Below are 18608 nucleotides of genomic sequence, written 5' to 3'. Positions count from 1 at the left end.
CACAGCCCAGGATTGATTCTTTTAGTGATTCCTTCTGAAATTTCAGGGTTCGCTCTCAAAAGCTTTTTTACTAAAAAAAATTAGTTCCTTTATTTAGGTAACACTGGTTTATAACATTAGAGAAGTTCCAGGTAGGCAACATTATACGCCATTCAACATCTGTCCATACGACACCAACAGTCTAGCTTCCATCCCTCCCCACACGTGACCGGCCCCCTGACCCATTCTGCCCTCTCCCCGCAGCCTTCCTCTCTGGTGACCACCCACGTGCTATCTGCCTCCAGGCTCTCAAGAGCGCTGGGAGGTGCTCGTAAGACCGTCAGTGGACAAAGCAGAAAGCTTCTTTCCTTTACTTTCTCCACTTGTATGTTGCATATCGTCTTGGAGCATAACAACCACTCAGTCATCTCAACGGCTTGCCCTCTCGCTGATAGAGGCGGAGGCCCCACACCTTTCCCAGCATTCACTCCCAGATAGAGCTGCTGCTGTCACATACAGCCAGGACGGCTGTAAATCCCAGTGGCAATCCTGCCCGCCCGCCTGCCCTACCGTAAGACCCACATGGAGCAGCCGACAGACGAGGACAGCATCCATCTTTACCTCTCCACGCTTCTTGTGCAATTCTGTCAGTTCTTCCTGGTGTTTCATCCTCAGCTGGGCCATTTCTTGGAGCTGGCCATCATTCCATGCGCCATCATGGCCGGGACTACATCCCCAAAGCAGGCAGATGAAGAGAATGTGCAAAAAGAGAGGGAAAAGCATTCCCCAATCAGACAATCGAACACTAACTCCAGAATTCCACCCCTGAACGTGACAACATAACCAATAATGTGCTCAGTGTCTCCAGGTGACTGGTTATAAGCCACTATGAACGTGACGTAGAAAGGAGACCAACCACCACCCAAACCACCAGGGGTGCCAGGAATAAAGGGTGGGTTCCAGAACGAAGGTTTGGTAACTACCGAGGAGACAAAGCAGGTTGCTCACAGGGCAAGCTAGTAAGTGCCAACTGCCGGCACTGCTCCTGGGGCTGGGAAGGCAGAGCTCTGCTCTCAGGTGGCAGACAATCCATCAGGGCAGACAGATAGCAGACAGGGGTCCCGTTCTATGCAGGGTAAGCAAAGAAGGCCTCTCCCAGCTTATACAAACTGGAGACCGGAAAGGGGTGAGGAACAAGCTACGTGGCCCCTGGGGCCCTTCTGAGCAGAGGGAAGAGCAGGTGCTGGAAAAGCCTTGATGGAGGGCCACAGCTGGGGGAGAATGTCATTGGAGCTGGTCAGGGAGGAGTAGGGGTCATGCAGGCCTCACAGGCCCGAGGACTCGGCTTTTACTAGGAAGCCGCTGGAGGGTTTTGAGCAGAGCAGACTTCTGCTTTAAAACGATCACTATAGTTCAGGGGTCAGGAACCTATGGCTCTCGAGCCAGATGTGACTCTTTTGATGGCTGCATCTGGCTCAAAGACAAATCTTTAATAAAAAAAATAATAACGTTAAAAATATAAAACATTCTCATGTATTACAATCCATTCATTTCCTACCACTTATGTTCATGGTTGCGGGTGGCTGGAGCCAATCACAGCTGTCCTCCGGGACAACACCAAATTTTTATTGGATAATGCGTAACGTACACGGGTCATGGTATGGTTCTCATGGAATTACGTTTTAAAATATGTGGTGTTCATGGCTCTCTCAGCCAAAAAGGTTCCCGACCCCTGCTGTAGTTGCTGGGTGGAGAGCAGATTGCAGGGGCAAGGGTGGGAACAGGGGACCAGCCAGCAGCTGCTATGGAGTCCAGGTTCGAGATGTGAAGAGGTCCAAGCTGCAGGCTGGCATGAAGAAGCCGTCAGCAGACAGGTGTACCTGCAGCCACAGAACTGAGACGAGACGCCTCAGGTCTGGGGAACTCTGCAGGTGTCCGCACACCACCTCCGAAACAGCAGCGGGGCCTGCCTGCAGGTCTCTGTCACAGCAGAGGGGTCTCGCTGGAGCGGCAGGGGGATCATTAGACTACCGGGAGGAGCTGAAACCACCAGCCAGGGAAGGCACCCAGTGAGAAGAGGAAGAAAGCTGAGAAACGGGGAGACCACCCCCTGAAGGAGAGGGAGCACCACCTCTTCACGAGCCACAGGGACACTTAACGAGGGAAAAGGGGGACAGCATGATGCTCCCCCCAACTCCTCTCTCCATCCCTAAAGTGTTTGTATCACAAGTTCAAGCACACGGTAATACCTCACCCTCTGAGGCAACCCAGGGCTTCCCTAACCTTACAAGAAACCACCAAGACGCAGAACACTCAACAGACCTGGGGGACTGACTACACGTGGGGGTTAGAAATCATTTTTATCAAATCTCCCTATTTTAATGCAAAGCAATGTGGAATATGCAAAATGTAAAACCCCTTCTTAAATGGAGTTGGCACACCAGAGAAGAGCCTCATGAGACTAGGCAAGGCACAGGCCCCTCATGCCACCTCAAAGCTGCCCTCTACTTCCAGTTTGAAATAAACGGCCGCCACAGCGCTTGCTTCACTCAGGAGATCAGGGAATCCCTTGAGGGCGTGTTCAGAAGTGGATTCCTGGGCCCACCGCGGACTGACTCAGGTCTGAGAGAGCAGACTGGACCGTCTGCCTGGCCAGCTGGCTCTCAGGTGCCAGAGAGCTGTCTCACTGGGACTGAGAGGCCATGGACTGGTGCAGTGGTTCCAGCAGGCAGAGCTCACTGGGTCACCGAGAGTTTATTAAAAGAGAATAATAGAGCTCCACTCTCAAAGTTTCTAAAATAGTAGGTGTGGGGTACGGCCCAAAGGTGTGCTGCTGTCCAGGAAGCATGCCCAGAAAACTACTGGAATCCACTATTTTCTGGCTGAAGAGCTTAATTTCAATCTACTTAGTAAACAAAGGGATTAAAACACTTATATAACTGATGTAAAGCTTTCTAAAGTGCTTTTTGGGTTGCAGGCTGGGTGAAAAAGGGGAAAGGATTAAACGAAACAAAAAACTCACAGAGAGACAACAGTATGGTGATTACCAGAAAGATGAGGTGGGGGGTAAAAGAGGGGGTCGAGGGTCAACGGTGATGGAAGGAGACTTGGCTCGGGGTGATGAACACACGACACAATGTACAGCTGATGTAAAAGAACTGTACACCTAAATCCTATATACTTGGTTAACCAATGTTACCAAAATAAATCCAATAAAAACAAAACAAGATGGAAAACCCGTCAGAGCTATAAGACGCGAGCAGCCTGGGTCTCTGAGTCACTTGTGGAAGACGACAGCCGCACAGACGCATCTGACCTGCAATGAATTTTGCAAAGGCAAAAAATAAGCACTTTGTTTAGTTAATCCACTGAAAAAGTATATCAAGTGTTAAAATTTTTTATTCAATTTATTGAAATGACATTGGTTAATAAAATTATATAGGTTTCAAGTGCACAATTCTATTAAGATGAATTAGGACAAGAGGGGCAGGATTTAAGGAGACAGGAGGAAGAAGGAAACCGAAAGAGAAAACCACAGGTCCAAATGGCGCTGCTTGTACTAACTGTCCATAATCTCAAACCTAGATTTACTACCTGATCTAACCGCAGTTTCAACCTCCCCCAGATTCACCGACCTGTCTGGAAATTTCTGGTCAACACCAAAGAAGCAATGTCACATGGGCTCTGTCCATTTCCTCCCGCCCCACAGAAAGAGAAGATCTGCATGATGAGAAACCTCGGACCGGCAATAATCCTTTCTTTTCTTTTGTTAGTAACTCCTCTGCCCCTCTCTTCTTCCTATAAAAACCTCCCATTTGTACAACTCCTTTGGGGGCCCTTCTAGTTGCTAGATGAGATGCTGCCACATTCACAAATTGCTAAACAAATCCAATTAGGCCTTCAAATTTACTCAGTTGAATGTTTTTATGAACAAAACTAACCAGGTAGAGCCCTCTTCTGTGCATACACTTATTGTACTAGCAAACACCCCTGAAACTGGTCCCCAGCCAACAGACCCAGTTCCTTAAGAGCAGGGATGCTGGCTCATTCATCTCTATTCCTACCACCGGGCCCACACCACAGTCACACATGTCCGAGTGCAGAAGACTCCTGCCAAGTGCAGGAATGAGGACACATAACAAATGAAGGGGAGGGGGACAAAATCAATGTAAACGAAGGGACAGATGCACAAGGGACTGCAGGAGGAATCAACAGGCCCGCGGAGGGGCAGGACTCTGAAGGAAAAAGGAACCACAGATGACTTGTGCAAAACAATAGAAGATAATAGAAACGAGGCCGTCAGGAAAGACCTGACTATGGACACAGTGTGCGGGCAAGGAAGGCCCTCCAATCCAAGTGCCAGCCCTGGGATATTCAGCCAGAACTGTTTTACATTTGCTTACAGTACCTTTCCAAGCAAATGAGGACAGGAATACAGTCACCAAGAGTGTAACCGAACATAAATAAAATGTTTTAAGTTTTCAATTGATTGAGTTTACATGAAAAGGTGAAACGGCATTTTCTACACTTAAAATTGACGAGAAAACTGAACTGGGTATTTTCAGTACTACAGAAGGCCTCCCGGGGCCCAGCTGGGACACTGCACTGGACTGTTACTAAGCAGGGACAGAACCGGGCCTAGCCATCAGTCCACCTTCCCCACTCTGGTCTCAGGTGACCACTGTGCCAGGGAGGACACACGGGTGGCAGACAGTTACACGGCCCATTCAGATACAGGAGTAATGATATTAAGCTACACCTAGAATTTCTGGGCCTTTATAAAACCCCAAATTACCATCATCCTTGTTCTTAAAATTGTTAAATGTTAACTAATATGCAAATAAGAATGGAATTTTAGAGCAATAATGGATACTGTTCCCATATAAACTATCAAATTGAATATGCAAACATGAACATATGGAAAAAGAAGACCGTAAGACTCTAGAGATTCTATTTAAGCTGCTTTGATGAAGAATGGCTTTCAGGTTTTTGGACCATGACCCTCAGAAAGATATAAAGTTTACATAAATGACCCAAGTAAATACATCAACCCCCCATCACAAGCGCATGCATGCATACATTTTTAAGATTTCATTTATTGATTTTAGAGAGAGGAGATAGAAAGGCAGGGGAGAGGGAAGGAGCAGGTATGTACCTTGACCAGGCAAGCCCAGGGTTTTGAACCAGTGACCTCAGTATTCCAAGTCAATGCTTTATCCACTGCGCCACCTCAGGGCAGGCACATACATGCATATTTAACCAGACAATACTCAACCTTCCTATAAAAACGCAGATATTTTCCCTGATCTTTCTTAAAAATAAATTAAAAGGCTGTTGCAACCTATTAGTTTAATTTCACAATCTCCTAAAATATGTTGAAAAACACTGAACTAAAAAGGATCAAATAGACCTGTTTGGTATAAAAAGCAACTTATGGCAATCCTGTATTAACAAGATCTATGTAAATCTGCTCAAGAATGCTTACTTGTCTGAGTAACAAAACGTGAACCCTGACTGGCTGGCTGGAGGAGGAACTGGCCTCTTTTCCTTCTTAAGCGATTTTTCTAGCTTACAGCTTCTGACTAATGATAACTCAAGGTGGGTATGTGCATATCTTTAAAAAGTGTTTTTAGTTATTTGGCTTCAGAAGTTCTTCTCTGAAAGGAGCCGACACAAACTGGAACACAGAAACACTGCCTGGTTTGCTTCTAACTTAGAGAAGTGCCAACTGAACTGAAACTCATTTCAATTAAGGAGGAGATAAAAAATAATACAGGACAGTTTCAGATACCTTATCTCGTGCCTGTTGGGTATGTCCGGCTTTTCTGTTTGTAGCTTCTGGGCCAGCACTGAATGAAGGTCTGACTTTTCCAGCAACTTGTTATCTAACAAAACAAAAAAAGGAAAGAGAAAGAAGAAAGAAAGAAAGAAAGAAAGAAAGAAAGAAAGAAAGAAAGAAAGAAAGAAAGAAAGAAAGAAAGAAAGAAAAGAAAGAAAATTAAGTTATTTGTTGTAACTTATGTACACTTTTTTATCTACTTAATATCTTATAAAGATTGGACCAAAATAAAAAACAAAAACCACCAGAAGACTGACTAGGTTTCTATTAGGAATCAAAGTACTAGGTATTGTACTTGGTCAACAATTATCCAAAACCCGGCATACACTTAGGTGCTGCTTGGCCTAAGCAAGGGCGGCCCAGTTAAAGGAACCCAAGTACACAATCCCACAGGACTGTTTCCCACACTAGAGGCAGTCCAAAATGCATTCTACTCCTAGTTCTACCTGGGGATTAAAAAATAAGAAACATATCAAAACACAATGGAAAAATGAAATGCTATGTAACTCTAACTAACATAGGAGAATTTTACCTTATTACATTTGACAACTTAATTTTTAGATGAGGGCACTAGGAATACAGATACTAATGAGAGTTCCTGACCCCGAGTAGCTCAAGTGGACTGGGGTGGGTGTTGGGAGGGTCCAAGTGTAAAAAGGAAGAGAGGATGCTTGGCCTGTGGTGGTGCAGTGTGTGAACAGAGTGTAGCCCTGGAATGCTGAGGGCGCTGGTCCAAGGCCCTGGGCTTGCCTGGTCAAGGTCCATACAAGAAAAACCAATGAACAACTAAAGTGAAGCAACTATGAGTTGATGCTTCTCGCTCCCCCACCTCTGTAAAATCAATCAATAAATCTTTAAAAGGGGGGGGGGGATAAGAGCAATCCTTTTCTCATGTTCTCTGATGGTCTCATAGGTGAAGATGGCAGTGCGGGAAGAAGGACCACCATCTGGTAAGTGACTGGAAATAGTATTTGAGTCAACACACGACGTGACATGACAGGGCAGGATAAGAAATGCAGACCTTACTGGCAATGATAATATACAGATTTTAAAAAGAGATAGTGACATGAACAGATATGAATTAGTAAGAAGTCAAAGATCATTATGAGGTCCCTTGCTCCAGGAAACTGGATGGAAGATGTTACTGTGTCAAGAGAATAGAGGGGTGAAGAGCTGAAGGGAGAAAATGAGTTCTCTTTCTGGATGTAACAAATGTGAAAGGGAACACAGTGCAGGAACTCTAAAGGCAAGTCAGGGCTAGAAATGACATGTAGTTAGGGATGACAGGCACATGGGGGACCATCAAGATCAAATGGGGGCAGGGTGCACTAACCAGAATACGAGTGACCATGGGAAACTTGTATAGGAGATACGTTTGAGGGGGTTGTTGCAAATCCTAAAAGTCCGGAATTATAACTGCTGAAGAACATTTTGACAGGGTTTACTAATGGACCATTCCTGTTAGAAGAGCTTCTTTCTGTCTGGCCTGTGGTGGCGCAGTGGATAAGGCGTCTACCTGAAATTCTGAGGTTGCCTGTTCGAAACCCTGAGCTTGCTTGGTCAAGGCACATACGACAACAAACCAATGAACAACTAAAGTGAAGCAACTGTGAGTTGATACTTCTCACTGCCCCCCACCTCTTCTCTCTGTAAAATCAATAAGAAACACTCTCTTGCCTGACCAGACAGTGGCGCAGTGGATAGAGCGTCAGACTGGGATGCAGAGGACCCAGGTTCAAGACCCCGAGGTTGCCAGCTTGAGCGCGGGCTCATCTGGCGTGAGTAAAAAGCTCACCAGCTTGGACTCAAGGTCACTGGCTCCAGCAAGGAGTTAATCGGTCTGCTGAAGGCCCACAGTCAAGGCACATATGAGAGCAATCAATGAACAACTAAGGTGTCACAATGAAAAACTAATGATTGATGCTTCTCATCTCTCTCCATTCCTGTCTGTCTGTCCCTATCTAACTCTCTCTCTGTCCCTGTAAAAACAAACAAACAAACAAACAAAAAAGAAACACTCTCTTCATCTATATTATCAATAACTTAATGAACTAACTAGTTCAGCAGTACAGGGAAGTGGTTACAACCTTGAATATTCATTCACCAGTGTCAAAGGGCTCTAATAAGATCTTCCAAAGGTGACACCAGAGCTGGGTGCCCTTAGGCCTTTCAAAGGACCTGAGGTGTTCAGGAGGCATCCTTCCTAAAAGTTCCTCTCACTAAAGAGAAGGATGGAGATGGCAAGATGGTGCCCCCGACCCCAAAGCCTCTTTTCAGCTTTTCCTTTGGGCTCAGCGGCAGGGACTGAACAAGACTCTGGGCTGATGGACAGTCAATACTTGACTGGGAAGGCTGGAATGAGGAGTGGGGCCGCTCCACAGTCAAACTAGAAGCGATCTCCCAGATGTCAATCCCCAGCCTAAAGAAAGGCCACCTCCTGGCCCTCAGGTATGCACTGCCCACCACAGTTCTTTAAGGATGTGTTCCCTCTCCAGGCTGACGTCTTCTGATTTTCTACATCTGCACACTCCATCACCAATTATAACAATTGTCCACTGTTTTAAACAATTTTTTAAAATTGTATTTGTTGGCCCTGGCCGGTTGGCTCAGTGGTAGAGCGTCGGCCTGGCATGCAGGAGTCCCGGGGTTCGATTCCTGGCCAGGGCACACAGGAGAGGCGCCCATCTGCTTCTCCACCCCTCCCCCTCTCCTTCCTCTCTGTCTCTCTCTTCCCCTCCCGCAGCCAAGGCTCCATTGGAGCAAAGTTGGCCCAGGTGCTGAAGATGGCTCCATGGCCTCTGCCTCAGGCACTAGAATGGCCCTGGTTGCAACAGAGCCACGCCCCAGATGGGCAGAGCATCGCCCCCTGGAGGGCATGCCGGGTGGATCCCAGTCGGGCACATGCGGGAGTCTGACTGCCTCCCTGTTTCCAACTTCAGAAAAATACAAAAAAAAAAAAAAAAGTAAAATTGTATTTATTAACTTGACAGGGAGAGAGAGAGATCTGTTGCTATATGTGCTCTAAATGGGGACCAAACTTACAAACTCTGTTTATCGGGATGATGCTCCAGTCAATTGAGCAATCCGGCCAGGAGGGCAAGATGCCCATTTTTGAAGTGCAGAAAAACATTCAAAGTGTGCCAATGCAATTACAAGCATCTTCCATTTATAGACTAACACACACACGGCTTTCAAGAAGCACTTACATGCACAGCCTTGTTTTTATGAAGCAGGCAGAGCAAGCTTCTCCCCCATTTTATAGCTGCAGCAAACCGGACTCAGAAAGGCAAGTGAAAAAATTGGTTAGTAAGGGGTAGAGTCTGAGCTCCCACCCAATTTGACTTTCAGTGTGTATTAGCCTTTAAAGAATGAGTATTCAATGAACACCTGATGGATGACCTTGACTTACACAGCCTGTTAAGGAATCCTATTTGAAAAGGAGGGGATGCCTGTGCTTCTGGCTTTCTGAAACAGCAACGGTCGGCCAGGGCCTTTAAGTATAAGGCACAACTAACTCTCTTTCCTTCCCACCTCATTAAGAGGCTGGCTCAGTGAAAGCAAAGAAGGGCAGTCTCCTGGGGGACCCAGGGAGAAATTCAGGAGCCATTCAGTCTGCGTTCAGATCTAGGCCCTACCATTCACTACTGTCCCCACCCAGAGAGATGAATCTCTCTTCGCCTCATGGGTAAGGACAAAGGGACCTGCGTCCTAGGCTTTTCAGGAAGACTAATAATAATAAGCACGGGCCAGTCACACAGTATCAAACTCGTCTGCACGTCAGAATTACTCGGGAGAGCATTAAAAAACTACTGGTGCCCTGCCCCACCCCTATCTGCTGCTGTCAGGTTGGTCTGGGGTGTGGACCGGTCTCTGGGGCTTGTAAAAGACCCCCCCCCCCCGCCCCAGGTGATTCTGAAGTACAGGTAGGCTTGGGAACCGCTCATTTAGCACAACCAGAATTCAACCGAGGAGGACAACTACTACTCGGACCCTCGTCCATCAACATACAAGGGAGAGAGACCTGTCAGGCTTACATCCAGGAGTGGCTGAAACCACAGGACAGAAGTGTGCTCAGTCTAACCCCCAAAATGTGTCGCCAGTCACGGTAAAATTGGGCAAGGGGGGGCAGCTGGGAGCTGCTCATCACAACTACGCATCTAAAGGGACATTTTCGTACTCCAATTGCAGCGGGGCGGGGGTGGGGGGTGGAAAACCACCTCTTTCCTATTGAAGTTTTCAGTAACAGTAACAAGGACGCTGTCCCAACTTTAAAAGTATGTTACGACTCAAAACGTACAACCATCAAAGAATACCACAGGTGGAATCAGGACGAGAGATCTGAAGACTCCAAGCCCAAACATTTCGAACCGCGCGCGTTCAAGGCTTCAGGTCCGCGTCGGTTTCACTAACGCGGCGCCGGAGAAAAAGAGACGATCTGGGGAGCGGCCGGGATTTACCCACAGACACGCGAACGGTGCCTGCCTCCCCTCCGCAGAGCACGTGTTAGTAAGGGAAACACCCACAGTCACGCCCAAAGGTCAAGTGAAAGGAACAAGAAAAAGGAAAAGATGTTTGAAAAAGGCGTCCGGGGCTCTGGGCCGCAGGCAGCGCCGCGGGCTCGGCCTCCGGCCCGCGCGGGCGCCCCACGTGCTCTGCAGGGCAGGGCCCGCCCGCCCCCCGGCCGGCCCGCCGCTCACACTGCAGGATGATCTCCTCGAACGCCTGCCTCTGCAGCCGGTCCCGGCGCCGCAGCTCCTCTGCGATGTGGCGCTTCCAGCGGGGGAAGTCGGCGGCGCGGAGCCCCGACGACATGGCGCGCTGTCCCGGCGCCTCAGCGCCGCCGATTCGAGCGCGGGCTGGCGGCCTCGGCCCGCAGCATGAGGCGAGCAGCGGGCGCGGGAAGGCGAGCAGCGGGCGCGGGAAGGCGGGCAGCCCCCACGGCTCACCTCCCCCAGCAGGCCTGCCGCTGCCGCGGTGCCATCCGGGACCGGTCTTCCGGCCCCTGTCGGAAATGGTTTGGGCCGGGGCCGGAAAGCCCGCCTCCTCCCCGACGTCTTACGCAACACGCACGCAGGTGGGCTGCGCCGACGCGAGGCGCTCGTTAATGACGCCCTCCGGAAGCGCTGCGGGGACCGAGTCGGCCGCTGGGAGGCGTTGGGGCTTCATGGTGGCCTAGCCCTCGTTGGAAACGGGACAGGAAAGAGACCTCATCCGCCCGCCTGCCTACGTTTCCTTTGCTTCTTTACCGCGTTTTATACTTTCTTTCTTGGACTATCTCCCTTTTGTTCATCCCCCTCAGTTCACAAGCAGAAGTGAGGGCCGCACCCCACAGAGTAGCTGTGTGCCTGTAGATGAGTGACAACCTCCCTACCCCCTAATCTGTAAAATGGGGACCGTAATGATACCTACCTCAAAGGGTTCTTATGAGGATTAAAAGAAATAGCCTATGGCCCTGGCCGGTTGGCTCAGCGGTAGAGCGTCAGCCTGGCGTGCAGGAGTCCCGGGTTCGATTCCCGGCCAGGGCACACAGGAGAAGCGCCCATCTGCTTCTCCACCCCTCCCCCTCTCCTTCCTCTCTGTCTCTCTCTTCCCCTCCCACAGCCAAGGCTTGGAGCAAAGATGACCTGGGCGCTGAGGATGGCTCTATGGCCTCTGCCTCAGGCGCTAGAATAGCTCTGGTCGCAACAGACCAATGCCCCAGATGGGCAGAGTATCGCCCCCTGGTGGGCATGCTGGGTGGATCCCAGTTGGGCGCAAGTGGGAGTCTGTCTGACAGCCTCCCCATTTCCAGCTTCGGAAAAATGAAGAAAAAAAAAAAAAGAAAGAAATAGCCTATGGCCTGACCTATGTAATGCAGCTAGCACGTGGGAAACCTAACTTGACCTAGACACATACTATCCTTCCAAGGCCTGCCCAAAGTCTGGCCCCTTTAGAAAGAGCATCCCCCCCTGACTTTGGTCCCCCACTGACCTTGGAAGCAGGTTTTTTTCTTATAATGAAGAAATGAAATGGAAAGAACACTTGAGGAAAGGTGTGACTACATTGGCTATGTTAATCATTAGAAGCCTAGAAATTAGGGCCTAACAGTAAATGAATCATTGGAAGGTAATGGAAGGGTTAAGATACAAACAGGACTTTGAAAGAGGAAAAAGACAGTTTGCTGGATTTTGAGAGGGGAGACAGAAGACACAGAATCTGGAGATGGCATCTGACAACTCTGTAGAATCTGTAGAATGGAAAACCTCCGTCTGTCATAGAATCATCTGAACTTTACCTGCCTTTAAGGGGTTTGTGAATTGAGTACATGAAAATGGAGCGGGACAAAGTAGGAGGCCCAAAGAGAGGAAAGGAATGTCAGAAACTGGCTTCTCTTTCAGTGTGTCTCAAGTCCAGAGGAAGATCCTTCACCGACAGATAAGAAAGCCTGTCCTCTTCTATGGGGCCCAGAAGTAGGACTGTCAGACTTCTAGCATTGTTGCAAAAGATATTTTGTTGGCAGCCAGTACTGAGTGATCTGATCTCGAGGGACGGACCTATGGAGATCAGACATTAAAGGGTCTTCCTCACACACTGAAGATAATGAAGGAGCAGGCTCTGAAACTCACCAAGAACGCCTCCAAATGTAACAGTTGTACCAACCCGAAAAGACCATGGCATCCCATAACATCAGCTCTTGACAGTTAAATACCAATTTTCCAGACAAGATTATGATGAAAATATGTTAAAAATTTGCATAACCAGAAATTAATTCCACTTGATGTAGAAATTGATGCCAAGTAATATTTGGAATAAGGTCCATATAGAGAAAACCTTGGAAAAGGTGGAAACATTGAAAACAACCGGTATTTCCAACAATGAAGTGAATTCCTACATTTTTATTGTTCAAAAAACATTCATAATAAAAGTAGTATGTGGCATAAATCCAAGTTATGTAAAATAAATATGTCCCTGGCTCCTTATATGCAAAATAAGGGAAATGGCTGGGTGGGGGAGGAGTAATAGGAAGGAGGAATAAATTAGGTTGTGTGAATATTCTGGAGACAGATTATGACTCTTAACAGAAGAGTTGTTATTTGTTGGGGTAAATAATGAGTATTAAAGGATTCAGCATGCCTTGCTGGAAAGCAACGTCTATAAATGGGTTCTAACAGTAAGTAAAATAAATGGAAACATTCCAAGCTGCTTGTGGCAGTCGGTGCATTAAGCAGCCCAGATTTGCTCATGGAAGAGTGGAAGAGGCATCCCTCATCAAAGAACTTTCTTTGTGGAAAGTCTAGTTTCACTTAAGCAAATTATAACCTGATTTCGTATAATGGCATTTCCATGCATTTCCACTGCTAAAAACTTGCAAATTTTTACCCTAAACATCAGTGCCTACACATCTCATCTGTGAGATCCTCTAGTGATGCTTCCATTCCGAGGAATTCAAGTCCCACCTTCAGATAATTGTCCTATTTACCTGTTGGCCTTTATCATTCAACCAGCAAGTGCAAACAGTTGGGTCTGTTGGGTCCTCCTGCACATCGGGCACAGAGGTGAGCACTGTGTGGGAGACAAAGACAGCCCAGGCTTGGATCCTGACTTCAGGGAGCTCACTTTTTAGGAAGACAGAACTGAATGTGTATTATTTATGAATGTAAAGTGAAAAAAAAGGGGGGCCAGCCAGATAACTGTGCTTTTATTCCCTTTTAAATATAATTCTTGTTTCAAAAAATTGCTCTCAATCTTTATTTTCACTCCTTCTCAGCTCTACCCCAAATTAGATCACTAAAAGGGAAAGCGAGCTAAGTTAATAATGTTATTTATTGTGTTAACTACCAACTACTTAAACCTAGTGGCTACTAGAAGAAACCAAAGGAGAGTCAACACACCAGCCAGCATAGTTTCAGACACACTAATGATTCCTCCCAACGTCGTTTTTTTTTATGACAGTAATGATGCTCCCTTAAAGGCATATGTTGCTTTACATTTTTACCCTGCTTTTCTTTGTTCTCTTTAGTGTTACTGCATTTACATATGTATGACTATAGGAATACTTCATTCTATAGAATCTCTGTGCACATAGACTAAACCACATGATTTCATATTGTAAAAATGACATAAACTGAAGTGGGTATTATCCTTATATCCCAATACAAGCATTACAATAAAATTCAACTTTTTTTTTTAGAGGAAGTCCTTGTTATTCCCTCTACATGTTGACAGCCAAGTGTCTGCAATAATGTCCAGAGGGTTCAACATCTAACAAGCTGGAAATATGATCCCTGGCTAGACTGTCTCTCCGACACACTACTGCCCTCTCCTACTATGAATAACAGCCAATGTTTATTCAGTGATTTTTACATGCCAAGCGCTGTGCTCTATGTGGACTGAATTGTTTCATTCTCACAACACTACCATGCAGCTACCATTGATATTTCCTTTTACAAGTGAGGAAACTCACATACAAAGGCCAAGTAACTTGTCTGATGTCACAGTGTAAGCATCAGAGCTCAGGTGCGGTAGAGAAAGGCCGGTGCTAGAACCCACTGACCCCCTATGTAACCATGCCACTGCTCTGTGTGTCAGTCTCAGGCTAACAGGGTTGTGACTTTGTTTAGGAGGATATAGAGTATCAGAAGGCTTTTGATTACAAGCAATAGAAATGCGATTTGAACTTCCTTAAGGGAAAGAGGAGTTACGAGGATATGGGTTGCTGCACAGAGCAGTTGGTCCCGGGGTGGGCTTTGGAAGCCTCACCAATCTCTATCCTCCACAGGAAGGACTGGACCTGGGAGAGAGGGGCCCTTTTCCTCCTTTGGTTAGAGAGCCTGAGGATATGCATCTGGATCCACGGGTGTAGTTTCCCTCCCGTGTCCCATGAAGAGGTTAGTCTGAAAAAAATGGAGCAAACACACTGAGAGTAGAGGAAACAAGACACTAAGGATCCAGGTGGCATGAAGGTACCTGGACCCAGCCGTTCATGAAGATGACCCAGCCCTATTCTCCTCCCAGTCTGGTTACGTGAGCCAGTACATCCCTGCATTTCACTAACGCTGGTTTACATCGGGTTTTTACTTTCACTTGCCACCCAAGAATCCTGACTGGCAGGCAAGCCCAAGAAAAGATGAGAGCTGAGCAGACAACGTGGTAGTGTCCCTCCAGGAAGTCACTGAGGCAGGGTTTTCCTGCTTTAAAGTCTTAGCAAGGGGGGAAAGGTCAACCCACTGCTCTTTTTACCATGCATATCCCATGTTAACCTGAAATCCATTTCCAAACTTCTTGGAGAAAGTTTTTGGATCTGAGATCTCATGAACTTCTGAATAAGTTAAACTCTTTTCTGAGTAATAGTATCTGTTGGTAGAGAAAATTTTAATAACCCTGAAGTTACAAATAGCAATGTTAGAATGGAACCTGGGATATTTTTCTCTTTCCTCCCTAAACCGAAAGTGAAGGGACACCATTTCAAAAAGCCCCGTTCAAATGACTCAGGGGATATTAACAGCGCTCCGGGGCGTCCAGCCCACCCTGCATTCCCTGCCGCAGGACCACGGAGAAAGCACACAGCCATGGGACAGGACTGGGAATACATGCATAAAGATCTCATGGCGTGGCCCTGGCCAGTTGGCTCAGTGGTAGGGCGTCGGCCTGGCGTGCGGGAGTCCCAGGTTCGATTCCCGGCCAGGGCACACAGGAGAAGCGCCCATCTGCTTCTCCACCCCTCCCCCTCTCCTTCCTCTCTGTCTCTCTCTTCCCCTCCCGCAGCCAAGGCTCCATTGGAGCAAAGATGGCCCGGGCGCTGGGGATGGCTCCTCGGCCTCTGCCCCAGGCGCTAGAGTGGCTCTGGTCGCAACAGAGCGACGCCCCGGAGGGGCAGAGCATCGCCTCTGGTGGGCGTGCTGGGTGGATCCGGGTCGGGTGCATGCGGGAGTCTGTCTGACTGTCTCTCCCCGTTTCCAGCTTCAGAAAAATACAAAAAAAAAAAAAAAAAAAAGATCTCATGGCGTGAGATCTGGTCCTTTCTTGAGGTATCAAGTTAACAGCAAGTTTCAACTCCAGGTCCTAGGTCGGGAGTGGGGGTGGCGGGTCTCAGAGCAGAGGGAAAATGGCCTGCTGTGCCCATTCTCAGACCCTGATTCATGACTGGGGAGCTGACAGCCCCTCGTGCTGCAGTGGGAGGGGCGTCTGCCTGCTCTCTCTGCCTGGCCAAGGGCTAAGGGGCTGAGTGAAATCTCCCTGCTGCCCCCACCACCCTGCATTCCTACTTTCGAGTTCACAACACCTCCAAGATCGGTGGGTGGGAATTTGCTTTCCCTTCAGGGGACCCAACAGCCTGATTCTGTTCATTTTTCCAAGGTGGGTGAAGGCTGGACAGGGGAGGCCTCTGCTACAGAGGTGCCACCCCCTGAAACTGACAACTGCCAGCCACCTCCTAAGCAGCTTTCCTGCTAAAAATTTAAACAAAAAGAAAAAAACAAAACACATAAATTCCATTTCTGATGAGGCTTGTTTCATAGTTGAAGCTGTTTTCTTGAGTGTGTGTGTGTGTGTGTGTGTGTGTGTGTGTGTGTGTTTTAAATCAAGTGAATGACTTTTGTGAAAAATAAAGTATTTGTTATTGATGATTCCATTCTGGTTGCAATAGAAAAAATATAATTTTGGTTGATTTTTAAAATATTTTGGTTCTTTTTCTTTGGACAGAGAGAGTCAGAGAAACAGACAGACAGTTAGGGACAGACAGACAGGAAGGGAGAGAGATGAGAAGCATCAATTCTTCATTGCGGCACCTTAGCTCACCGATTGCTTTCTCATATGTGCCTTGACTGGGAGTGGGGGGCTACAGCAGAGCGAGTGACCCCTTGCTCAAGCTAGCGACCTTGGGCTCAAGCCAGCAACCTTGGGCTTCAAGCCAGTGACCTTTGGGCTCAAGCCAGCAACCATGGGGTCAAGTGTATGATCCCATGCTCAAGCCAGCAACCCCGCGCTCAAGCTGGTGAGCCCAAGCTCAAGCTAGCGACCTTGGAGTTTTGAATCTGGGTCTTCAATGTCCCAGTCCGCCACTCTATTCACCGCGCCACTGCCTTGTCAGGCTTTTTGGTTGATTTTTACTGAGTGAAATTCTAAGAAAAAGGACTAAGAGCATTCAGAGAATTTTCTAAATGGTTGTTTTGAATTTTGAAAATAAAATAGTTACTGACATGATTGCAGGTAATTAAGAGCCATGTTCAGGGAGAAGCATAGGAATTATTGGAAATATGAGTCAGCTGTCAAAAGTACATGAAGTCAGCAGTTATAAATGTGAAACTAAATACTAGTATTCTATTTGTTGGGCCATAGGGTCAATGTGACAAAAGTTGTCCTGTGTGGGCGCACACGCATGCACACGCACACACGTGCACATACACACACACACACACAGTGTTTCCTGAAATCTTTCCCTGCCACATTTGGCATTTGTATCCCAGATGGAATAGTTTGCATATTTTGATTCTGGGTTCAGGCTCATTATCTGACTCATGGGCAAAGTCAAGTCAAATGAAGAAAATATGTACACATGGCACGTCAGCCTGAGTCAATAAAGTAAGTTTTTGACGAAGAAAACGACCTTCATCATGCAGTTCTCTGGGGATTTATAAAATGCCTTCGGGATCTGAAAACGCACACGTCCTCCAGAGTACAATTTCTTAATAGATGTGTTTGACAGAAGCTGTCCTTGTGAAAGGACAGTAAACCAAAGAGAAGTTTCCAGGGACTCAGTGGCCAGCTGGCCCACGTCATCCACCTCTCTCCCCACCGCCCCTGCCATCCAGTCCTGTGATAAACCCCCACGGCTGGTTTTCAAAGGCTTTCCCTCTGAATTGCAAGTTATTCTCCCGTAGAATCGGGTTCCGGGAGGGTACTGGCTCAGTAGTAGAAAGATTCGGAAGACAGCAGAGTCTCCAAATCTATCTAGCCACCAGCTCCCCACTGGCCTGCACCACCTTACACTTCCACCTGCGCTGTGGGATGTTCGTTGCAACTACATCTTCCACAGTTTTCATAGTATGATAAAAAAAAAAGATCTTTTTAAAAAAATTTTTTTATTTTGCTGCTTTAATAGATGACAATTGTAGCTTACTGTTGTTCTGTTTTGCCTTTCTTTGGTAAATTTGAACAGTTTTCCATCTATTTGTTTACTTATCTTTCATTCTCCTTTGGGTAATGTCTGTCTAAATCCTTTGCCCAGCCTGACCTGTGGTGGCGCAGTGGATAAAGCATCAACCTGGACTGCTGAGGTCGCTGGTTCGAAACCCTGGGCTTGCCTGGTCAAGGCACATACGGGAGTTGATGCTTCCTGCTCCTCCCCCCCCCTTCTCTCTCTCTCTCTCTCTCCTATAAAATGAATAAATAAAGAAAAATAAATCCTTTGCCCGTTTTTTCTAGGCAAGGAGTAAACAGCTACCTATGTACTGTTTGGGAAGACGGCTAGAAAGAGAAGATTAAAAAACATTTTATTTTCTAAGATTTGTCCAAAATAACCTTCTCTGTAGGGTAGTCAGGATGTGGATAATGACTCAGTCAACCACCTTCTGAGCATTAGTAAGCATTCTCTAAGGAAGCTGTGAAAATTCCTTACTTCATGTTTGTGGAGCAGTGTTTACTTACCTTAGCATTTCCACCTCTTTGAATGAGAAGGTCCGCTAATAAGGCATTATCATTGGAGTGGTCACAGTTTCCCCAAGCCAAGACTTCTGAGGTAGAGTAAAGACAAAGCTACTTTAGAAGGGCAAGTGGAAGCCTACGACGTCCTCAGGCTGTGCTGAGTGGGACA

At 47.2% G+C, this 18608-nt stretch overlaps 1 protein-coding gene across 6 annotated transcripts in view; it reads right to left on the bottom strand.

The window, feature by feature from the left end:
* The window catches only part of ATG16L1 (autophagy related 16 like 1), a 47561-nt gene extending 36724 nt beyond the window's left edge, over nucleotides 1-10837 (bottom strand). For 2 of the 6 annotated variants that reach the window (XR_010746594.1, XM_066344908.1), the window contains exons 1-3: nucleotides 10516-10837; nucleotides 5771-5864; nucleotides 601-706 (exon numbers count right to left, since the gene is read on the bottom strand). Coding sequence is in view for 5 of the 6 variants with exons in the window: in XM_066344908.1 (XP_066201005.1) it covers nucleotides 601-706; nucleotides 5771-5864; nucleotides 10516-10630 (315 nt within the window). In the remaining variant the exon portion in view is untranslated. Of the gene's footprint in view, nucleotides 1-600; nucleotides 707-5770; nucleotides 5865-9024; nucleotides 9142-10115; nucleotides 10343-10515 lie in introns of those variants that run through there. The other 4 variants (XM_066344909.1, XM_066344911.1, XM_066344910.1 and 1 more) reach the window with 3 other exon arrangements.
* Nucleotides 10838-18608: the final 7771 nt, after the last annotated feature.

The sequence above is a fragment of the Saccopteryx leptura genome, chromosome 7 (assembly GCF_036850995.1).
Source record: "Saccopteryx leptura isolate mSacLep1 chromosome 7, mSacLep1_pri_phased_curated, whole genome shotgun sequence".
Taxonomy (NCBI): Eukaryota; Metazoa; Chordata; class Mammalia; order Chiroptera; family Emballonuridae; genus Saccopteryx; species Saccopteryx leptura.
The sequence above is the reverse complement of the archived record's forward strand: the minus strand, read 5'-3'. Positions and strand labels throughout refer to the sequence as shown.